We start from the raw sequence: 25,480 nt of genomic DNA, 5'->3' as shown, positions 1-25,480 counted from the left end.
TGAAGATTAAAGTTCGATAATTTTACTACCAGCAGAGGGAATAAAAAAGAGACCGTTTTATTACCAGTAAGTGATTACACTGAACTTGGCTTCAGCATTGATTGGCAACAGTGAACTATCAAATGTTGTTTCTGTTAAATATTATTGCTGTACCGCTGTAGGAGAAGTCACAAGGATGATTACAATTATTTATTGATTACAAGGTTATTACATGTAGCACCACCTTATAGTCCATCACTTCACCTCTTTTCAACTTGTATATATTTACCGTAAAACCTCTATTTTAGCGCCACCTTTAATTGAACGCCACCTCTATTAGACTGTCACTGATATTCATTATGTTTGATCTTTATGAACCCATAATGAAAACTTATCAATAAAAAATTCTCCACAAAATGATACTAATAAATAATAATGACTAGATTACATCAATGACAACGAATTCTTTTAATTTTGTCGTAATTGTCATGGTTGTAGTGACAGTATATCTGAGAAGATCGATCGTCTATACTCTGAGTCGAGTTCATTACGGTATAAATCCTATCCGTTGTTTTCAGCTGCGTCCATAATGTGGTTTACAACCGGATCTGAAGGCTTTAAAACATTTATATAAACATGGAGAATACTGCTTAGTAACAGCATTCGACTTATTAGCAGCATTGTTACGGCGCATCCAAGTCCACTTTTTAGCTCCAAAGTTTTTTCAGTTTTCTCCTCAAAATTTTGAAAGTGAAACCATCAAAATAAATAACCATTGTATCAGTCTAAAATGTTTTATCTATAGTAGTCCCTTTTTTAATTCGGTCTCATACTTTGACGTATATGCTGTCAACATTTTTGACGTCAGAGTCATTAATATTATGTGCAAAATATAGGCTACGTTAACATCGCTTCACCCGATGTTAAAGTATAAATTTATCTTACCAAAATTCTGACGAGCTAGTCAACAAATAAAGCACAAACTTCTATTTGAACATCACCTTTAATAGAACGCTACTATAGAGAAAGTATTAAAAATTGGCGCCACGGCACTCAAATAGAAGTTTTACGGCATACATGTGGTTAGAAGATAAAATTTTCTGGCTGCAATATTTGTTCGATGATTTGTATCATCAGTACCAGTCTAGAGGTACAGAGCTTAATTTTCAATTGGGTTGATGCTAAGAAATGTCTTGTGTCCGATCTGAAGATGTCGGTTACTAAACAATTCCACAGCCAGTTTTACATGGTAGAATGTGCATGTAGTGTGTTTATGTTATCACATAGTGAGAAGATAAATCTTAAATCAAGTTTTATAAAAATAGTTTTGCCAAGCAAATCGAGAACCAATTAATGCCACTCATTCCATCTGTCTGCTATTACTGTATCATATGAAAACACCGTTTGTTATTCACTCTCGTGTTTAGTACTGCTACAGATGTGAGACCAGAATAACAACAACAGTGCGCTATTCAGTAAATTTGTGATATCAAAAGCTGATCTTTCTAATAGCATAAGTTTCTTGTCTTCTTTTTATTTCTCTCTATATTTCATGCGTACATAGAAAAAACCTTTAGCTAAGTTGCTTTTTATAAGGTTTTAGCATTTTTTTCCTAATGCACTCTATAATTTTACGTTTTCATTCTCTGCCAGTCTATAAACTGTAGTCACTGTAGTTAATTATGACAGACATACAGCACTGGCTGCCACCGAAATAGAACGGATAAAACAGTTGCTACTAATCACTGGCTCCTATTGTTATGCAATAGTTCCGGAGAAACACATGCATGCTATGACATCACGGCCCTATTAGTAGTTTAATGAGGCTTTCTCTTTCCCTTTTGTATAATTATTTTGTATTAGATTTGCAGAGATTCAGAGAACTTTTAGATTTTTTTAACATAAAGGTATGCGATCAGGGTACAGCCATAGATGTATGCAATCGAGGCACAGTCATAAAGGTATGCAATCGAGGTACATCCATAGAAGTATGCAATCGGGTTACAGCCATAGAGGTATGGAATCGTGCTGCAGTCATAGAGGTATATGATTGAGGTACAGCCATAGAGGTATGCGATAAGGGTACTGCCATAGAAGTATGGGCTCAGGGTACAGCCATTTATGTATGGAATCTGGGTACACACGAGGTGTTTGGATTCCAATAACATACCATACACAACTTTAGAAAGATTACAGTGGCTTCTAGCCCAGTTGAAATACACAAGGATACACAATAACCTACTCTATCAGGGTCTGTGGACAGTGGATAAAACCTTGCATAATGATGCATCATTAACAGCTGTAGCTTCAAATCTTTGTAGATATTTTAATGTTTTTAGGCTATAATAACTGATTATTTTCGCTATAACAAACGTATTTGGTATAAAAAATTTATCAGATCCATTCACAGATCATTGATGGAGTAACTTCAGTGTCAGTCGCATCTCTGGAGGTGGCGTGTAGAGAATAACTCCAAGTTTATGACTTGCACAGGACTATTGAATGATTGTCGTGTATCCCAGTCTAAGACAGAATTTTTTTTTTCAATGCATTGTCATGTGTGCGTATGGTATCCCTAAGCACACTTGACATATTCTGTCAAGCGTATGACATCCTCTGCCAAGTGTATGGTATCCTCTGCCAAGTGTATGACATCCCCTGTCAAGTGTATGGCATCCTCTGCCAAATGTATGACATTCTCTGCCAAGTGCATGACATCTTTTGCCAAGTGTATGACATTCTCTGCCAAGTGTGCTTAGAGAATCCAAAAGAAACTAAGCTGTAACATCTTTCACTTTGCTAATAATTTTAGCTGGCAGACGGGCACGGCCTTATAACCTTCATAGAGAACAACCCTGATGCCATTGACCTCATATACGTTGGAGAGCAGAATGGAAAAGTCTATGTCTATTCCAACGGCATCAGAAGAAGGAGACTTTTTATTGACCTGTCAAAGACTGTGCTTTTGTCTAGGGTAAGTAATTTGTGCAGAGTGATGAAGGAGTATTAATACAGGCTGATTCATTGCTTAGGCATTAATCGGAAACATTTAAATCGGCCAGTATAAAATGGCATTATGTTGTCAATGAAATGCAATCACTAGGATTCCTACATACTAGATAAGCAAATTTTGCGGCGATCTATTAGTGCAGGCAGTGCAGGCAGCCTCAGTTCTCAAAAATAGTGCAGGCAGCCTCAGGTCTCAAATATAATTTATCTACATAAGTTCGTTAAAGCAGCTAATTTTGTTTAATTCTCAAGTAAATTTTGATTGCACATGTGATCAGCAGCCAACATTCAACATTTCTGTGAACAGGTGTGATTAGAGAGGCTCTATAGCGAAACAACTTCAGTGACTAGATGATTTGTCTGTTCACAGTATTAGCCTGAGTTCTCTCATATAGTTTGTAGGTGATGAAAGGGGTCTCTTGGGAATGGTTTTCGACCCACAGTTTGCTTCTAACCGCAGGGTGTATATGTACTATGTACTTAGTGGCACGCAGGGACAAACGGTTAGGATCAGCCAATGGGTGGCGAGGAACAAGTTTAGCCTGAAAAAGTCTTCAGAAAGAGTTATCCTCGACATTCCTCAGCCATATTTCAACCACAACGGCGGTCAGGTAGGCAAGAAATGCGACTACACCTAGTCGGTATAAAACTTAAGGAACCTAGTAAGAAGAGGTGTTTCAGATTTCCTCTATTGATATACTGATATTATCTCATGTCTGTATTGGACCATAACAGTTTAAGAATTACTTTTGACCTGACAAGTTCCAGCTAAGCTTAAAAAGTCTGTCTGGATTTCCTGATGGTATAATCTATTCTAACTTTTCATTGTGTTTTTTCCCTTAGCATACGACTCACAAGCTTAGCCTTAGCTAAGCCAAGCTAAGACTCTTAGACTAGCTAAGACTCTCTAGCTAAGCCTGTACGGGACATTTTTACTTTTTCTATTTTGTGTATTCAGAAAACATAACAATTGTAGGAAAACCCAGCAAATTACTCTATTGGTGGTATTCAAAATATGTAATTTTTTGCTTGATTGTGATTGGTGCGCAGTAATCATTTTGTTAACCAAATCCAATATAAAATCACACACAGAAAGTTGGGTTTTTCTATCAATATTTACTTTCAATCAATCAATTTCTACTACTTCAATCAATTTTTACTTACAATCAACTGCATGTAGCTGTCATGTTGCAAGCATAGACTAAGTTTGTGGCATAGAAATACTCAGATGTTTCACATAAGGAGACTACTGTACTTTTCGGACTAGTAGCCTCTACTTTTTTCTGATGATTTGAGCTATGTGGCTTAAATAAGGTTGTGGCTAATCCGTGGCTTTTTCTTTCCCCGCTAGGGCGCATTAACCAGAGTCTCCGGTTAGTGCGCCTCTAGCGGTGAAAAAAAAACGAAACAATGCCTAACAGTACTGTTCCGTTAGGCACTAGGTTAAAAAGCATCGGTTGATACGAAACAGTGCCTAACGACACTGTTTCGTTTTAAACAGCAAAGTTGCTGCCGCGTTCAAAAGCATCGCCCTGAGTTTTGCGGCCTATACAAAGGTGTGGCCTATGTATTATTTTATTATCGGTTTTTGGAAAATAAAGCTGATGCGGCTTATATAGGGGTGCGGTTTATAGTCCGAAAAGTACGGTACTCTTCTAACGCAAACAAGGTAGTAAACTTATAGAAATCATCATTTGTTGTTTTCATTAGCTTGTTTGAATTATATTTCAATTTCAAGTCTATTTAAATGTTTTCTTCACGTTAGTCTGAATTGTGTTGCCACTTCCTCCTTATCTGCTTCTCTTACTTTTCCATTTTAGCTCTGTTCCGCTGTCTCTTTGACCATCTGTCAACAAAGTGCTTTATTTCTCTCACCTTCCAAATCTTTTTTTATGGAAATGTCTTTTCATGGTTTTTATATTATAATTCTTGATCTTTTTGTCTAATCGGCTCTCATCCAACCTCTTCAACCTCATCCCATCACATTCAACATAATATTTTATTAACTCACACAGCTACTTAGTTTCTAAGGTCATCATTATCAGCTCCTAAAAATTGTTATTGCCGAATTTCAACAGTAAGAAAAACATGTAAGAATTCAGAAAATAATTTTAAACTTTTGTAGATGTTATTTGGAGATGATGATTATTTGTACATATTCACCGGCGATGGAGGAGGAGCAGGGGATCGTGAAGGAAACGGTCAGAATCTGTACGTTTGACAAAGTAATTGTGTGTTGAATAGGCCATAAGACTACAGGTTTTAGAGGTTTAGGAATGAATAAGTTTTTAAACAGTGATAGTGTAGTGACACCTGATGACACGTGACACTTTGATAGTGTAGTGACACCTGATGACACCAGACACTCTGATAGTGTAGTGACACCTGATGACATGTGACACTTTAATAGTGTAGTGACACCTGATGACACCAGACACTCTGATAGTGTAGTGACATCTGGGTGCGCCAGAGACAAAGCACAACGCTGAGCTGACAAGCAGATCATGTTTTTATAAGGCATTATAGTAAAGTAATGGTTGCGCGATGCATTATGTCAAGGCATATGTCTGAATATGATGCAACAGGAAGGAAATACCTATGAGCGCACAAGTGCGACGTGGTTGATTTTTAGTGATGCCGCATCGCACAGGTGTTCGGCTTGCAAACAGCGACATTGAATCATGATGGATGAGAGCAACTCATCTGTTTCCATGATTGCCTTGCAGCGTCATATGGGGATGTGTCGGTACTCTATCGCTGTATGGAAACCTAGTACATGTCCTATAGCAGTGGCACTTACCATCTTTGACACTGTTTGTTCAAGCTCCTGCAATACTCCGTCATACTTGGCTTCTTGCTGACTTGGAATAATACTAACATTCAACTTTGCAACTCTCAAGGTGTTTCTATTGTCAGATTTCGTAGTTACCTCATATGGATTGCTATTAATGGGAACCTCGACTAAGGAGTTTAGTCGGTTCTGATATCTATTTTGTGGGTTGAAAATCTGTGTAAATACCATCTAATCTATATATGCATATATATCAATGTGGGTGTCTGTCTGTCTGTTGTTTGTGTGTCCAGTTATAGCGAAAAAGTTTTAAGAATGAGAAAAACTGCTTCACTCTGTATTGAATTCAGAACTCCCAGTTCTAAATGCAGGCCTCCTATCCACTATGCCACATGGCCTACTTACCATGCTATGGAATAATTGTGAACATACTTATTACACTGGTTAAAATGCGCATTCTCAAACCCCTTGCGAAAATGCTATTGGTTACTACTACCATGCTTGAATATCCTGAGTGCGTGAGAAATCATGATGCGTAACGTCACGATTATAAGCACAGCTCTTATTATAGTAAAGATTTCGACTAGCATAAGTTACTAGCTTGAGTTACACAAATTCGTTAGGTAAAGAAACTTAGCCGATGGCAACTACATTACTAGCCACTGTTTATAAGCTGTTTTTATTACCCCTGCAACACCGGGCATACATCTAGTATTCATATAAGAATACTCTGGAATATATATAATTGTTTGACAGCCTAGAAACCTGCAGCAACTCATTAAACATTATTGCAGATGATTAAATAATAAAAAATATATTAAAATAAAAGTAAAAGCCTTAGCGGCAGGGAAAAGGAAGTGCAGACTTGGCTATGCAGAAGGTCGGGTTGGTGATGAAATTGCGCTGCCTAGCTTACTCTCACTTGGGCTAAGTGAAGTTTAAACTTTATTTACTTGGTATATATTTCAATTTATAATTTTTATATTTAATATTTGCTTTTTTGGTTTTTACTCCGGCCTCCTATCCTTGATATACAAAGCTGTGCTGCTCCGAAAGATTTCAATTATCATATGTTGGAAGTGACCTCGCAGCGCAGAGTTTAATGTTTCATCAATTTATGTATCATGTGTTGGAAAACGCGTATGTTGAGGCAGTTGTCAATTAAGGTTTCACTAAATAAAGGAAAAATATGTTGCATCTCATGCTTTATTCAAACCCTAAGTTGTTAGTTATGACAAAATTACTGAAAATCGACAGGCTTCTATAGAATTCACTAAATCAAAGACCAGAGTTATAGGCTAGAGAAAGCAAAGAGCTGCCTTGAAAGAAATGAATACAACTAAGAAAGCAATTGTTCAATTTTGTAACTTATAAACCGGCTACTCAGTAGAATTACCAGAGTTGTGCAACTGTTCAACAGTAGAATTATTTATGCTTAGGTACAATATTGTGCAATTGTGTACAATTTTGTGTTATATGGTGCAATACTGTACAATAGGGTGCAATACTGTGCAATAGGATGCAATACTGTGCAATAGGGTGCAATACTGTACAATAGGGTGCAATACTGTGCAATAGGATGCAATACTGTGCAATAGGGTGCAATACTAAGCAATAGGGTGTAATACTGCGCAATAGGATGCAATACTGAGTGATAATATGTAATAGGGTGCAATACGGTGCAATACTGCGCAATATGGTGCAATAGGGTGCACTACTGAGTGACACTATGTAATAGGGTGCAATACTAAACAATACTGTGCAATATGGCGCAATACTAAGCAATAGAGTGCAATACTGTGCAATAGGCTGCAATACTATGCAATAGGGTGTAATACTAAGCAATAGAGTGCAATAGGATGCAATACTGAGCAATACTATGCAATAGGGTGTAATACTAAGCAATAGGGTGTAATACTGCTATGTGAATTATAAAGTATTCAGGCTTCTCATTTTATTAATACTATTATAGTTATTATTATTGTCATAGCTGTTTAACACTTGTTATAATGCCACTGTTTAAAACTTGTTATAGTCCAGCAGTTTACCACTTGTTATAATGCCGCTGTTTAACATTTTTTATAGTCCTGATATTTAACACTTGTTATAGTCCAGCTGTTTACCACTTGTTATAGTCCAGTTGTTTAACACTTGTTATAGTCCAGTTGTTTAACACTTGTTATAGTCCAGCTGTTTAACACTTGTTATAGTCCAGCTGTTTAACACTTGTTATAGTCCAGTTGTTTAACACTTGTTATAGTCCAGCTGTTTAACACTTGTTATAGTCCAGCTGTTTAACACTTGTTATAGTCCAGCTGTTTAACACTTGTTATAGTCCAGCTGTTTAACACTTGTTATAGTCCAGTTGTTTAACACTTGTTATAGTGCAACTGTTTAACACTTGTTATAATGTAGCTGTTTAACACTTGTTATAGTCCAGCTGTTTAACACTTGTTATAGTCCAGCTGTTTAACACTTGTTATAGTCCAGCTGTTTAACACTTGTTATAGTTCGGTTGTTTAACACTTGTTATAGTGCAGCTGTTTAACACTTGTTATAGTTCGGTTGTTTAACACTTGTTATAGTCCAGCTGTTTAACACTTGTTATAGTTCGGTTGTTTAACACTTGTTATAGTCCAGCTGTTTAACACTTGTTATAGTTCGGTTGTTTAACACTTGTTATAGTGCAGCTGTTTAACATTCCCATCATTTCCAGCAATACCCTACTGGGAAAGGCGCTGCGAATCGATGTCAACCACAAAAGGAGAGGCTACTACACAATCCCTGCAGACAATCCGTTTGTGGGCAGGACAAGAAGAGGGGAGATTTATGCCTATGGTTTGAGGAATGCATGGAGGTGCAGCAAAGATGAGGGTGACCACTCGACAGGTAGGCCAGTGTGGCACTCTCTAGTTTTTTACACATTTGTAGTGTTTCACCAAATCGTCTTCCCTTGGTTTCATGATGGTGATAAATAATTCTTATTTTAGGGGTCAGGAACATAGTTTTCTACATTTTGACATTCAGCTCTGTTATAGAACTATTAAACTTGATGCTATCTGGAGAACTGACACTATATGGTGTTAATATCTTAATGTCTGTTAGCCTGAGAATAAATGCTACCTTGACAGTGTATATTTATCGTAAGTGCTGCCTTACCATTTGTCCCAGCCTGTCAGGTTTTCTAGTTTAACATTGTCAATAGATATATAGCTGCCGGTTCGCCCAGCTTGGCCTGTCACCCTGATAGTGTTTGTCTGACAATTACCGCTACTACAAGGCATGCTTACAGTTTTCCCAGTTAGCATATTTCTGGCCAAACCTTTAATTAGATAAAATATTACTAGGCATGGCCCATTTGTAAATTTTAAGTGAGCAATGTCAATGAATATGTATATTTTTAGACATTGTAGGTCAGTATGCTTTGGCTTGTTTTCTCTCTCAATAGTAGAACAATTTTTTTGGCGAACAGAGATTTAGTCTTTCGGCTATGATTACTAACAGGAATAGCCCTTGATTACTGACAAAGCTGCCTTATAAATTAATGTGCAATAATGGGAATGACTTCTCTTTTCTCTGTGAAACAGCTTACTAGGGCTGCATCCACTCAAGTTTGTCAGATGATTTTCTGTTCAAGAAGTGCTCCAGGCTAACGTCTTTCTCTCTTGGTACACCAAATAGCTCAGTACCTCATGCTAATCTGCTACCAAGTGGGTCATATAAGAATGTTAGGTGTTTGTCTGCCTGACAGTGTCTGTCTATGACAGCATGTGGTGACGTAACCATAAATGTCAGCTTAAAACTATATGTTAACGTCGTTGCGTATGTCAGCTCGAGGAAGTCTGTCAATCTGACGTTGTCCACAACAACATTCTTTGTAATCGATAGTCCGCCAACCCGACTGTGTCTATAAAACTTTTGACACCTGCTTTGTTCTATTTTATCTGATTAATAAAGTTGAGCTCTTTTATGTTGGCTGACAAAAATTAAGGTGCGTTCACACCAAGACGATTTATTGGAGTTGCTCCCATGCCGACAAAGTCTGTTTGGTGTAAAACAAAAAGTGGTTGTAAAAACGGCCTTATCCCAGTCGCCGACGCAAGATTTGCATGAAATGTAAATGTTTGTCTGATTTTTATGACCAACAATAACGGAGTAGGCCTACTACATAGATTTGACCAATTATATTTTGCAATATTGCTTGGAATACAATGACGATATAATTCTCTTTTCCCAATGAATCTGTTAAAAATAGCATTAATAGCATTTACATCAGGACAATTTAAAATCAATATTAATTAGTAATTACTATAACTATTCCGCATACATGTACATGGCATGTAGAAACGGAGTGACACTTTTTTGTGTTTATGCTAATAAGCGGTCAAAATGGAGTGGATGTCGATGTTGTATTTCATCGGCTTTCCTTTCATCAGAGTTTGGGCTGTGTTGGTGTAAAGTCTCTGTAAAAATGCATTTCAAATCATAAACAGACTAGAAGCCATTCCAACTTCAACTCTCTCAGTGGAAACACAACTCCAACAAATTGTCGTGTAAATGCACTTGTATCATTGTGATTTTTTTGTTGAAAAACAAGTCTTTGAAAAGCAAAATAAAATGTTTAACTATTTACATGTATACATTTTTGGCATTGTAAAATAGCAGAAAATCTATCAATGTAAAAAAGTCAATAAGGGTCAAAAGTTCAGCATTATACAGAAAGACATCAGTTTTTGTTCTTTAGGAGCTGGCAGAGGAAGGATTTTCTGCGGCGACGTTGGGCAAGACAAGTATGAAGAAATAGACATAATTGAAAAGGGAGGCAACTACGGCTGGTCTGCACGAGAAGGCTTTGAATGTTTCAAGCCAGCCCTCTGTCGTACTATAGGTAGCTTTGTCAGTCTCTTTACCGTGCAGACTTTGTGTTGACCTTTGACCTAGTCGCTGATTGCTGTTTTATATGCTGATTATATGCTAGGGTGTTTAGTGAAAGTAGCATTGGTAGAACTGCACAAGTGACACTAACCAACGAGTGGTTTTTGACAGGAGAAGAAGTGCTTCCGATACATGCTTATAACCACAGCTATGGCAAGTCTGTAACAGGTGGTTATGTGTACAGAGGCTGCGAGTATCCCAGTTTCAACGGTGCCTATATTTATGGTGATTTCACCAGCGGGTATGACAGAGTAAATTCTCTAAGCAAAGCCGTTACATTGGGCATTATTTATTTTTTAGTGCATGTGTTATTTCTCATATTGTGGAAAAAATAAAAGTATTCATTAATCAAAGTATATAGCCTGTTTGCTATGATAGGATTTATTTGTACTTATTATACTGAAAATCAATCATCAGAGGGATTTGAAAAACTGCTCTTGTACATCGATTTACATTTTGGCACTTTTTTAACCCAACAAACTCTCTTCAATAGTAAAAAAATGGAAGAGTTTTGGTAATCAGCTTTAAAAAGCAAAATGTTTGCGTGGATTTATCTTCTCTTAGTTAGTTTGATAGACTTTATAGCCTTGAATCTATTGGACTACGATTATTGGATTACCGTCAGCACCTGAGGCCCCATCATAATACCGGTGTAGTACTATAATATTATTTTATAGGAGAATCTTCAAACTAGAGGAGAGGAATTTCCGATGGCGCAATAGTGAGGTTGTCATGTGCTCAAGTCGAACTTGCACAGGTGCCATTCTATATTCTTATTATTGACTTTGTTATCGTTAAAGTTTTACAAACTCTGTATCGTGATAATTTTATTACGCTTTGATGCGTGTCAAAACCAAATTTAATTTGTTCCTATAATTGTGTTATTAGCTCAAATGAAGCCAACACATATTTGCTGCTGCTTCCTCATTATTTGATATTTAGGGAAATGTTGAAAGGTATGGACTGTTTTCATATTTTAATGTGGCTGTAAGTTGGGATTTTATCAGTTTTATCAGATTTTATTATTTTAACTTTTGAATGCATGTGATAAAAACTAAATCAAAAGCCAAGCAGTGATAAACTTTGTTGACAAAAACAATACAATGCTGCTCATAATGGCAGGCGCTGGCCCACATTCCTTTAGAGATTTATTTTTAAATTTACAAACATTGCACTGATAATTGTACTGTATGCATTTGATTATAATATATCATATTATTATATTATTTAGTTACATAACATTATTATATTAATATTACTATGTTACTGTCTTTGAAATAATTATCAGGTTTATTAAAGAAAATTTTACAAATTCTTTGAATAAACAAAAACATTGTTTTTTCATGGTACAGTATTAAATTGTAAATGAGTCAGAGCCATAATGGTGACAGCTCATATTTGTCATTGTCTTCTCCTGCTCATGTACAGGCTGCTAAATAATTATTAGTTATTTCATGGAAGGAATTAGATAGGATTAATTTGAATTTATTTTTTTATAACGGTTTCACCAGATGTCTATATTTTGCCTCTGTCAAACCTTCTTTAGTGCTCTCTAGTCTACAAATCTATAATCTATAGTTATTTTTAATTTAAGACAGCTAATTATTAGTTAATTAGGAACGAAACGTTTTCTAGGAAATAAAAGATTAAATTTTTGTATCATTTTTACAAGTTTACAGGTAACCATTGTTTCTTATTTTAATTTGCCAATTCAATTACCAATACATTTTCATACTCCTTGATTCTAAATCAAAAGTTTCATATCATTCATAAAAATAATAAAATTTTGTGACAAACAATTTTTATCTGATATTACGAGAACCCATATAACCAAATCATTATCAGGCATAACTGAATACTCACTTGATCACAAAGCGGAGACAAATCGTGTTTTTGTTACGCTCGTGGACAAACGGTTACCATTTTTGTCAAAGCAGATCTTAAAGGAATGGGAATCATGGTTTTCCAACTTTTGTCTTACTTTTGATTTCATCCCTAATTTGTTCCTGAACCCAGAAAATTCATTGATAGCTGCCAGTGTAAATGTAAATATGGCAGACTACACTCTCTTTTAATCTGTTACATTGTGCTTGCATTGTTGGGAAGATAAGAACAGCTTTGTACCTCATTACACCATTTTAGGTATTGTTAACATCAAGTAGGCTTCCTACGGATGATCTTCACTTTTTACAAAACACCCAACCATTTCCTACTGTAGTCCTGATAGCATGGCTTATAGAACATGCCACTTGTTATCACTCGCTGTCATCTGCCAGTTATGTCAACATTTAATTGACAGTGTCAACATGGTTGAGAGCCATAAGCAAGTGTCACAGTGACATGTATTATTTAATATTTCTTTTTCATACATAGGCAACTGGGTGTCAACATATGGAAAAGGAATCAGTACATTTGGCACTAACAGCCATGGAGATATTCTGATGGCTTCCAGCAGCGATGACTTTGCCTACGGTGACGGCTCGTCCATTTACAAGCTAATCATGACACCATTTAGGTACCCGCTGCTTCAAATTTTCTTCTTCAGTTTTGAGAGTGAATGGAGCTCGTGGGTTTCCATTTTATTCTTTTGTAAAGATTGTTGAACAGAGTGAGCTAGTTTTCATGTATCTGTGTAATAAAGCAGGAAAAGACGAATCCTAATCTAAAGTGCTTGCCACATGGATCCCAGAAATTGATAGTGGGCATTGGTTGTATTAGACATATAAGTACAAAGTTGTGAAGTGTGTAAAGGTGAAAAATGACCTTCACACTGGTTCTGGATGCATTTTTGCCCATTCAAAATCGTTCAATTTCTAATAAAGATTTTATATACCCCATATTTAATATATATCTTACATATAGTATATTTCTACACCAGCGAAATACAATTTTTTTCAAACATTAACACTGGATGTGTAATTTCCTGAATGTCAGTTTATTTCAACTGAAAACGGTTTGGCATTCACTTCGAAAAACAACTGTGAAGGCTCATATATTTTCTCTTACATCTCTCATTTAGATTCAATTTTTCAACTTAGACCTAATGTTGAAGGCTCAGAATGCTTGCGTGTACTTTCTTAAAGATATAACAGCGATTTTATGCATATGGTGATGGAGAAAACAACTTTACTTTAATCGAGAGTAGTCTTCTCATGAAACAACTCAGTTATTCGACACTCTCATATGAGCCATGACACAAGTTTATAGTGTCATGGTTATAATTCAAGTCTCTTCATTTTTGTCACTGTGCATTTGACTAATCAACAAATTTAATTATTTTGTGATTATTTGGGTTTATTATTAGCACATTGTTTTCTTTTGCTCAAAGCCTTTGACGAACAGTTTAAGATAACCCACTATTCGTCACTAAAGTAACTTTTATCACTAATTGTATAATCGCTTAGTTTTTGTTCCACTTAATTCTTCAGATGTGTATTGCTAAAGTGTTCAGGTTTAGTGCAAAATACAGTCAAACCTCAACAAATACAACCAAACCTCGACAAATACAGTCAAACCTCGGCAAACGAATTTAATGTTTTTCGGTTGTTGCTTCATATCTCAAGCTACCATATGTTAGAACAAATATTTTTTTAGAATATATTGTGTTTTGTTTAATATTCTAGAGGCCAAAAATTTGCTGATAAACACTTCATGTAATTACATAAAGCATTTAATAAATATATTATACATAATTATGTGAGAACTAATCCAAAAAAACAGCACCTGCATAACCTTTTATTTCGGCTTTAAAAATGTCAAAACAGTGTTTTTAATTTTCCTTTATATATATTACCAATTTAAATACATATACAGTATATATATACATATACAGTATATATATACATATATATACATATACAGTAGCCTAACGCATTATTGTATAGAAAGCCAACTAAAAAAAGATATGTAATTGGTCCTGACAGCAATTAAAGTATACAAAGTTATTACTGGGTAGAGGTGCTAAAAATTCTTTCATTACACATCCTTTAAAGCAATAATTCACTTTTTAAATATGAAAGTTCTCTTGAGACTAGAACACTAATCAGTTCACCAAAAACATGCTGTAAATAAGGTACAAAGTGTTCTTTATGTATTATCAGTAGTTTTGTAACAGTTGATTTTATACTCCTTGTCTCGTTATCTCAGTCTTTGTAAAAAATGGTAGTGTTTTTTGCCATTAAATCAAATGGCTTCATTAATTGGTAGCTGTAAAAAATTAATGTAGACTTTTTTGTTATTTATTCAATTCTGTTAGTGTTTCTCTTTGAGCCAGAAAAACATGATTCCGTTGCTATTGGTAAATAAAAAGACATGTTTCATTACAATTTTCATGTAAGGAAAGCAAGTTTTTGTACATCTTTCAAGTAAGAAAGTATGTTTATCGCAATTTTTAAATTAAAAAGGTATGTTCTGGTACAGCTTTCATGTAAAAAGACAGTTTGTTACAGTTTTCAAGAAAAAAAGCATGTTTTGTACAAATTTTTAAAAAATAAGTATGTTTTATTACAAATTTCAGGTGAAAAAGGTATTTTTTTAGAATTTTCAGCTAAAAAGACATGTTCTGTTTCTTGATAGGCGAGAAGATCCAACCAGCTGCAACCCGGAGGCTGAAGTAAGTATAAGATCAGTCTCTAAGGACCCAGACTCTCACGAGTCAGAAGATGATTCGGAAGATGAGTCAACTAGTGAGCAGGCTATAGACTCAGTTCTAGTACCGGCCCTGCCTACAACCACAACTGGTCCTGAGGCTTCCTCGGAAGACTATGGGGTTGTGTACGATCCATTTACTGGACAATACAGACAACTGGCAGACCTCATTGCGCACTATAAGGCGTAGGCTTTATTTTATGTGTTTACTTTGAATACAGAGAACATTGGAGACATTGCGTTAGTTTTATGCTCTGTTTCACAATGGAGTTCACAAAGCATCACAAATGTATGGAAGGTCAAGGACTTATGCCAAGTTTGTAGTTGCTGCATATTGAGTCCGGTGAATTGACAAAGCAAATTTAATCAATGACACATGCAGCAAGTGAGTCAGGCTGACCAGATGACAGAAAAGGAAAGGGTACCAAGGCGCAATGCTACAGCGTCAGAACATGTCTCCAATGTTTTCTCACTAGCATAATGAAATTATTTCATCTTGTTTTCTCTTTTTTGCAGTAATTGCTCTGATTCCATCAAGCGAGAAGCCTGTGATTCTTTACCTACCTACATGTATATTTATGTTGCGACCTTAAGGTATAACTACTAAAATGTGGATCACAGGCTTCTCACAAGTGTGGATACGGTAAGTATGGCAACGCTTGCAGCAAACTGGGTAACTAGTTCCATAACGCTATAGTCTGTATCTACCGCTCTGCTTTGATGTAACCTATTAGTACATATGTCAAAGAGATGCTGTTTAGAATTCTGACGTCTCATCTGTACAGCCTCAGTTCCCATCAGTACAGCCTCAGTTCTCATTCGTAAAGCCTCAGTTTTCATCCATACAGCCTCAGTTTCCATCAGTACAGCCTCAGTTCTCATCCGTAAAGACTCAGTTTTCATCCGTAAAGACTCAGTTTCTATCCATACAGCCTCAGTTCTCATTCATAAAGCCTTAGTTCTCATTCATAAAGCCTTAGTTCCCATCCGTACAGCCTCAGTTCTCTTCCATACAGCCTCAATTTTCTTCTGTACAGCCTCAGTTCCCATCCGTACAGCCTCACTTCCTATCCGCACAGCCTTAGTTCTCTTCTGAACAGCCTTAGTTCCCATCCGCAAAGTATAAGTTGTCATCCACACAGCCTCCTATATAAATATATGGAAGGTTAGCTCGCTTTTAATCTTATGTTTTTCACTCTCTCACATCTTTCAGCTTTTCTCCACCTAATCCTTAGCCTCTTTACTGAATTCCAGCCATTCCTTTTCACAAAATCTGTTAACTCTCTTTACAAAATCTTTCTTTTAGCAAAATCTCATCTTCTTTCTATAAAATATCTCAGCTCTTTCTCGGCTCTATTTTAACCGAATATCGCAGCTTTTTTCATCAAATCTCTCAACGTCCAACTTCACCAAATTTCTCTCATCATGCATTTGAAAGTCTATAGCATGCAGCGCCATTTGCATACTTGTCTGGTATTTTTAAAAGAGCTATCTCCCATATTCACCTTCTTTCACCACTTTTAATGGCTGCTTGCTCATCCTGTTCTCAGGATGATCGCTAGGAGCAACTGATGCTTGAATGCATATATGTGTGGCAACATCGTAGGCAACTGCTGCTAAGTATTCTTGTTATAGAACATCCATACATGAAGCTGTAAAGACTTGGTATATATCTAAAGCCACTCAGCCCAAATTGATACTCTCCTCCGGCTAAATTAACTTTCTTATTTTCATGTATATAGATCTACTTTTAGGTTTTTTAATTGTGAGATAATTTTCAAGATAAAAAGCCTATCTCATTTGTCAAACAGTCATAGTAAGGTACGAGTAGTATATATCGCCAATCATTGTGGCTCATACCATAGACTCCAGGTGAAAGAGTAAGGTACGAGTAGTATATATCGCCAATCATTGTGGCTCATACCATAGACTCCAGGTGAAAGAGTAAGGTACGAGTAGTATATATCGCCAATCATTGTGGCTCATACCATAGACTCCAGGTGAAAGAGTAAGGTACGGAGTAGTATATATCGCCAATCATTGTGGCTCATACCATAGACTCCAGGTGAAAGAGTAAGATACGAGTAGTATATATCGCCAATCATTGTGGCTCATACCATAGACTCCAGGTGAAAGAGTAAGGTACGAGTAGTATATATCGCCAATCATTGTGGCTCATACCATAGACTCCAGGTGAAAGAGTAAGGTACGAGTAGTATATATCGCCAATCATTGTGGCTCATACCATAGACTCCAGGTGAAAGAGTAAGGTACGAGTAGTATATATCGCCAATCATTGTGGCTCATACCATAGACTCCAGGTGAAAGAGTAAGGTACGAGTAGTATATATCGCCAATCATTGTGGCTCATACCATAGACTCCAGGTGAAAGAGTAAGGTACGAGTAGTATATATCGCCAATCATTGTGGCTCATACCATAGACTCCAGGTGAAAGAGTAAGGTACGAGTAGTATATATCGCCAATCATTGTGGCTCATACCATAGACTCCAGGTGAAAGAGTAAGGTACGAGTAGTATATATCGCCAATCATTGTGGCTCATACCATAGACTCCAGGTGAAAGACTAATGTCCAGTGATAGTTAAAACACTGAACCAGTTAAAGAGTTTTATAAGTCGTCCAACAAACCAAATAATCTTTTTATAAAAAAGCTGCCACAAAACTCCGCTTTGGTAATTCTATGTTTCAGAAGTGGTTTTATAACTTAATTTTAGCATGACCTAGTTTAGTGCTGGGCACGAGTACTTCTTGGCCAATGAGTTTTCCTCGTATCGGGTTTGTTGATACGGGTTTTATGTCTAAAATTTTCAAACATCAGACGTATCTTAAAATTTACAATGCAATTATAATTCTATTCAATTTATTTATTATTTTTTACTATTTTTACCGACCAAGATTAGTACTTACAGCATTAGCAGGCGCAGTTGTTAAACAGTGCTTAGAGCGCAAGGCGTAATAGACCGAGTTTTTGTCCATTCTACTCGATGGATTCGTGTACCAAAACCCGAACTCACAAGTCAAAACCCGAACCCACAAGACTGAAATGCTCAAAATTTTTATTACCCGAGACTCGAGAGAAAACACACCTGCTAGTTCAAAGAGTTTTATTACTCGTGCTCAGCACTAGCCCAGTTGTCTAGATTGCCAACAATCACCAATTACGAACAATAGGCTGGGTTGAATTCCTAAAAAAGACCACTGTTGAAATGATATCCAACCTTAAATTGCTTTCTGCAATTGGGCATGTTTCCAGTTTTTAAGGTTCCCTTGCCAGTAGACTCAGACATGTTCAGCCAAGATCACAGAGCCATTGTTTTACAAACAATGGCTCTATGATCTCAAAAACACACACAGCTTCTGCTTGCTGCTAGCTAAAGGGACATCATACTTGGTATTTGAGAGATTTCTCACAGAGTATAACCAAGGAATTCCTACCTGTCCAGCTTAATTAAAAATCTCTATATTATGGTTGTGCGTGTTGAGGGAATAGAGATTGATGTAATCGAATGCAAAGAAATCATAATTGATATTTCTCAGCTTAACACTGCCTTTCCCCATCCATTTGTTTTGACATTCTTTTTGAGAGTTATCTGTCAAATGACTGCATAAAAGATGAGCAAAGGACAATAATCCGCTTTGCAGCAGCTCCATACTTAATAACTGACCAACAATCTATGAGTTCTTAGATTTGTAAACCAATCTTATTGAAGCGCTACTGGCGTATCGCGAATTGGATAAAAATGTTTACATTTTAGACTTATCAAAGAAACTGAAGCTGCCATCAAACAAAAAGAACAGCTAATCGAGGAGTCAAAAATGGAACAAACTTCTACCCCTAAAATACTCTCTCCCACCCTTCAAACATTCTCAACACCTGCTCGACGGTACACGCCTCCTTCAACAGCTGCATCTTCACGTGCTTACAACATGGAAAGACTCACTCAATCTGTCAGTACACCTTCATTTCGGTCAATAACAACCTCTGTGAGGGTACCACCAAGAACTTTGAAAACAATTAGTGCGGGTTGGCGTTACTCTAATACTAAACAGACGACATTGCCAATGCCTTCTATTCGAACCAAACGGATATATAGTCAGCTCAAGCTAACAACTGTGGCACCTACACTGAGGACTTATCCGTGGCAAGGTATAACTCGGAACAAGCCTAGTAGAGTAATTGTCAGGAGGTTAAAAAGTAGTAACAAATTGAGTACGGTCGGAGCTGGAACAAGTACGCGAGAAACTACAGAATCCCTGGTTACTACTACCCAAGATCCTTATTTGTATCTTCCAACAGCTTTGCCAGCAACAGCTTGGTGGAATGTCTGGCAGACAACTACTCGGCGCCGGTATGAACCACGGTTTCAACCAGTAACTTCTTATCCACTCTGGTTTGTTACCAACTATGAACTACCGGAGTACATACAGTCTGGTGCAGATGTATCGAAGCGCAGTGACACACTTGATAGACTATATATTCCACGTCCCAGACTGTTGGTTTCCAACTATCGTTATCAAAGGAATGGTTATATTTGATTTTTTATAGCGGAACTATCATTTTATGTTATGTCCATAGCCTTTTAAATTTATTTCAGCTTTACCCAAAACATCTTCACAAAATTGCACATCATCTAACCCTATTTATCTTTTGCGTCAAATATATCTACAGTAATTCTGGTCATCAGCAAGCCTTGACTTTCAAATATAAAGTTGTGTTATTTACATTCTATGTTTTGTGAGACGTACTGCTGTCATGATGCTCTGTAATGAACCCTACTTGTTATAAATATATAACAACTACAATCATTTTTACCATCGAGTTTACGACTACGCGAAAAATCAATAATTTGATTGGTCAGCAGTTTTTTATTGTTCCTTTTTACTTGATGTATTTAATCATCACCATTAGGAATCATTAACATTAAAGAAAATAGGAGTTTTCTCCTCTTTTACTTAGGCAACTTCCAAAGTATATCAAGGTAACAAAATAATGTTTTCAATATAATTTCATTTTTACAGAAAAGAAAAATGTCAAAATTGGGTATATTTATCAAATCGGTATCATTTATTGAAAGGGTTATATAAAAAATCTGCCTCGTTGAACTGTAACGGTTCCGATTACTCGGTCACTATTTGTACTCAGTGCCACGAGTAGACATACTTATCCTTGCACTGAATCACAAAAAGTGCCGGTGATCTCATGAGTAGATAGTCACGCTACAAGCCATACGCCGAATAGAACCAAAATGCGTGGCAGTTAATCTACCATTATATTAGTTAGTGCATTACATCACAAGCATTTATATAATTCGAAGTTGAATGCTAAGGATAAATTTTAGTTAGAAAAATGGATGTTCACTTTTTTCAAAGTTTTAACAGTCACAAGCTTTATGAGAAAGAAATGTAAACTTTTATGCTATGCTTATTCTCCGCTAGTAACTGTTACCAAATGGAATCACTAAAACAATAGAAGAGTTGGTAGAAACGTTATACTTTAATAAAAAGGACTAAATAATTCGCGTATAAAAAGTTGTGATAAGAATAACTTAGGTGACCTTTTTGCTTAAGAAATACAAGCAGCTTAGGACTCCCTCGACTTACGTATATTCAAGTACCTGATAACTAATAGTCTCTATTTTTACATTAACACACGAAATGAGTTTTAACATACAACGTTCAAAATATTTTGAAACATTGCCATTTTGCATTTAAAAACGCAGAAATTAGTAAAGATTTGTAATAAGTGTATAAGCTTAGTTTAAATTTAATCTAGTCTAAGATTGTCAAAGTTATATACTGTTGTATATAAATATTACATAAATATATATGTTATATTTGTTATATATAAAGTTGTATACGTATCTATTTCTACTCTCTACTTTTAAACCTACCCATTGCCGAGCCTGTAGTTATGTTTGTGTGTGTTCAAGTTAAAGTAATGTTAAAGTTATTTTTGTTATTTATTATTTTATGTATTCCGTTTTATATTATTTCGTTTTTAACAGAGTTTGAAGAAGTAAAACCAACTACAGAATATTTTTATAAAAAAATTTGCTCTAAAATGTGACAATGTTGACATATAAAGTCAACCTGAACTAGGATTGTCTTCCTATGTCACAGTTCGACGGTAGTTCTGTCATTTATGTTTACAAATAAATTTTTATAACATTGTAACTTTTTCACCTGTCATAAACTCATAAACAAATGTACTTCAGTGAGTCGTTGGTACCTCAGTGAGTCGTTGGTACCTCAGTGAGTTGTTGGTACCTCAGTGAGTCGTTGGTACCTCAGTGAGTTGTTGGTACCTCAGTGAGTTGTTGGTACCTCAGTGAGTTGTTGGGCTTGTGAAATTGACAGCTGAGCAAGTAGAATAAATCTTTATTTTTGTAAATTAATCAAGCTATAATCTATTTGTCAAAGAAGTTTTATTCCTTTTTATTACGCCTGCCAATAATTGTCTCGTTTTACATCTATACACACTTGCAGTATATAAACCTGTACTTTCAAAAGAAAATACTAACAAACATAACATATGTTTCTTTGAATTTAATTTTTCCAAAACTGTGTTATCAACTTGGTTATTAAATTTTACTAAATATGTTTTTGGATTATTAGCATTTAGCTATAAAATAATTTTCTTCAATTGGTTAAAACTAGTATATCTTTTCAGGAATCGTTGGACCTAGGCGTAATAAAGTCTTTGCCTAGATTTGCGGTATTTTGTTAAGCCTGGTACAGACATTATTAGTCTCATGTTGTTAGCCATTTTTATTATTTTTTACAATAAGAAAAATTCGAAGATGACTAAAAATCATTCCGAATCATCATTTCAAATCGCTTAGCAATTACCTCAAACGGGGTTTGGGGTTTGTGTATCTGCATGATGACTAAAAACCTCATAACCATTTGAGTAGAACTTTTAAAAATTTGCGGTAAAAACCTAAAGGATTTCAAATCGCTTAGCAATTACCTCAAATCTGAGCGTATTGCATTACGCTTAGATTCGAGGTCTTCCTGTGCATGATGCACTGGTTAAAACACAACCAGTTACCAATAGTATCCTACTTTTGCAGAACCGATTTTAGATCAATCGGTTAGCTCAAATCATGATTTGCTATAAACTTCGACATTTGATCTCCAGCTTATTCTTATCACATTGTCTTACATCATACAATCTCCAAAATAGCAAAATGATAATAGGTACTAGTTTTACTATCTTTGGACAGTGACATGTCAAGGTCAAGGACACTATCTCTCATCCGAAGAATACCTTGTATACAACATGTTTGCCTACCATTAGGATATCAAAACCAAAATTGCCATGCCGCTTGATTGGTTTCTCTAGCTTGACTTAAGTGCATTGCTAAAAATGTTATAGCGCTAGCTTATGGCATCAGTTAGCAGGCAATAAAGATAATGGCTTAGATCAAACTCGCGCTACCATAGAGCAGTCATCCGTTTACCAAACAGTGGTAATGCAACAGATCATGTGGTCAAGGCGCATTAACTCAACACAAAGAATGCCAGATGGTACCGGAAGCGGCTACTTGCTGACATGTGTCAGTGCGAATCAGGCATATGCTTTTACGGTACTTTGATTCGCTTATTGCATATGCATTCACTTTCCGTCTGCAGCTTCATCGACATTTAAAAAAGTTCTCCCGTCACTTCTCATAAAGAAAGGATCTTTATAGTAAAAGCACAGCTTTTATAACTAACCGCTTTTCTCACTATGCTACAAAAGCTTGAAAATAGCATGAGTCCAACCAATGCCCTCATTGTTAGTTAGGTCCACAAGCTACAAATACTGTTCTAAACAAACTACTGTAAATGCAAGCTTGTCGATTAACTCATAGATGATAACAGCTTTATCAGAGTGTCAGATTTTTATCAGCTGCTTCCGATGATTACTTTACAATTCATTGCCATAAGAATTTTCTTTTTGCTTTTAGCGACGATTGCCTATTGAAGCGGACCCGGCATATCAAGCTCTTTAAAAACTAATTTGTAACATATAATGATTTTTATTGTCAAGTCTATTATTATGAAATAAATTTCAAAGAGATTCCTAGAATACTTCTATTTCGATCAAATTAACTCTCTGAAGGAGAGAAGCTGGATTGATTGCGAAAAGTTGATCGCATCTCTTTCCACAACCGTTAAAAAATGTGTCAGTTAATTTCTCAAATCCAGACGCTTTCAATGAATTTGTAAATATAGCGAAACAGCTCTTTGTTGTCTGCGGTTTACAAGGATTAATACAGGAAAATAATTCATAACAATCCAACATTTGAACAATCAATAAACTTCCAAAACAGCCATACTCTTCTACACTGTGTAGTATCAATGCTCATCCATATATCCATGCTCAACAGCAAGCATTCTTTTAGGAAATTCCTGAAAGTGTTCTGCTATTGGCTATGCGAGGCTCTTTGTGATATTCTATCTTTTGCATCTATGTCTGGAAATTATTTTAGTACTACACTCATCTTCTTGTCTGGCATCCTAACTGGAACATCGCTAAAGTTTTCTTTAAGATGTTACGAATAAACCAATAGAAATATGACATACCGCTAGCAGACACCTTCCATGATAAAAGAATTTGCGGTGAGCGAAGTGCAAATTGATTGAAGCAAAGGGCAACAGAAATTACAGTTGAATTTTAACATTTTTGCAGAGAAAACTAAAGTTTAAGGCGTTGAATGTAATAATTATGCCTTCCAAAATTAGGAGCTGTTTTGTAAATCTATTACGTGCTGCCTATTAATATAACATGACAAGAGTTTCAAGATGTTATCATGAATTCGGAGTTCACTAATAACTTCAACTATTGGAAACCAAGTATGCCCCAATGTTAACAATTCATTGTTAACGATGTTAACGATCGTCGAAACAAAACCCATGATATGTTTTATGCCTTGCTGAAGGAGTACAAAACTTATTTCTAAATCTTAACTTTCGTGAAAAAAATAGTATTCACCCACCAATAGAAATTGACATTTTGGGGTACTTTCAAATTTTTTGTGTAGGAGTACAGTACTGGGTACATGCTAGGTGTTCAGATTTCAGTTGCATATTTTTCACAATCTCACAAAATATGTTAGTTTTTGCCTTGATCAAGGTATGCAATGATGCGCAATAACTGAGTTAGGTAAGGTATGCTTACATCGGTAATCATACTCGTGGCGCTGCAGCAGCAAAAGCCGTGGTTCAAGATGTTTATAAATATTTTTATGTTTTTAGGCTCCTATATAAACAAACAGTTGCTTTATAACAAATGCGTTAGTGTTTGCTAAGATGTTTTATTAAATTCGCTTGTGGGTTTCCTACAGAGCAAGTACCTGTCAGTCACATATCACTTAAAGCTGAATGTACAAGATAACTCCAAGTATTTGATTACACATGGGAGTAAACGAATGCTTATCAAGGTCGAGCCGGATTGACGTGACTCACTGAGCGTTCCAAGTGTGAAACAAACTTCAGGAGTGCTTTTGGAGTGGGCTGCATCCGTTTCACCATCGAGCTGAAGCATCCGTAGGCAGCTCGGTGGGAGAAAAAAACACTTTATTTTATGAGGTTGTGCTCTTTAAATTTGTAATCACGGTTAAAAGGTTGATCCATTATTACAAGAAAAAATTAATGCTATGTTATTACGTTGAAAAACAATGCCAAACATTCACACATACAATAGCTCTATATTCTTCACACGGTTCGCTTTTTAAAAAATTATTCTTGTAACTGGGCATGTCTCCAGTCATCGAGGTTCTCTTGCCACTGGGCTCAGACATGTCCAGCCAAAATGACAGGCGATCGTTTCTGCAACAATTCTGAAAAACATGCGCAGTCTGTGTTTGCATCAAGCCAGGCAGACAACATACTCCATATTTTAGGGATTGCCCTCACATGGCTATCGAAAATATATTCAAGCCTTCCACAATTTTCCTAATTACTGGCTCTGCCCAAAATTTTTACCGTGAACCTAAGCATGCTTAATAAAAATGATTATAGTCCACTATCTGTTCAGTCTATTTCTAGTTTAACAACTATGGTTGGAAGACTGAGATCATCAAAGTGAGCAAGGTTAATCAGAATGTGGGC

At 36.0% G+C, this 25,480-nt stretch overlaps 1 protein-coding gene across 1 annotated transcript in view; it reads left to right on the top strand.

The window, feature by feature from the left end:
* Nucleotides 1–20,175, top strand: part of LOC137400608 (uncharacterized) — a 53,781-nt gene extending 33,606 nt beyond the window's left edge. Inside the window, exons 13-22 of the mRNA XM_068086938.1 lie at nucleotides 2,792–2,953; nucleotides 3,384–3,599; nucleotides 5,114–5,199; nucleotides 8,496–8,668; nucleotides 10,524–10,667; nucleotides 10,826–10,955; nucleotides 11,392–11,471; nucleotides 13,088–13,229; nucleotides 15,290–15,547; nucleotides 19,138–20,175. Of these exons, the coding sequence (XP_067943039.1) occupies nucleotides 2,792–2,953; nucleotides 3,384–3,599; nucleotides 5,114–5,199; nucleotides 8,496–8,668; nucleotides 10,524–10,667; nucleotides 10,826–10,955; nucleotides 11,392–11,471; nucleotides 13,088–13,229; nucleotides 15,290–15,547; nucleotides 19,138–19,918 (2,172 nt within the window). The 3' untranslated portion in view covers nucleotides 19,919–20,175. The remainder of the gene's footprint in view (nucleotides 1–2,791; nucleotides 2,954–3,383; nucleotides 3,600–5,113; nucleotides 5,200–8,495; nucleotides 8,669–10,523; nucleotides 10,668–10,825; nucleotides 10,956–11,391; nucleotides 11,472–13,087; nucleotides 13,230–15,289; nucleotides 15,548–19,137) is intronic.
* The last annotated feature ends 5,305 nt before the right edge of the window (nucleotides 20,176–25,480 follow it).

This window comes from Watersipora subatra, chromosome 7 (genome assembly GCF_963576615.1).
Source record: "Watersipora subatra chromosome 7, tzWatSuba1.1, whole genome shotgun sequence".
Taxonomy (NCBI): domain Eukaryota; kingdom Metazoa; phylum Bryozoa; class Gymnolaemata; order Cheilostomatida; family Watersiporidae; genus Watersipora; species Watersipora subatra.
The sequence above is the reverse complement of the archived record's forward strand: the minus strand, read 5'-3'. Positions and strand labels throughout refer to the sequence as shown.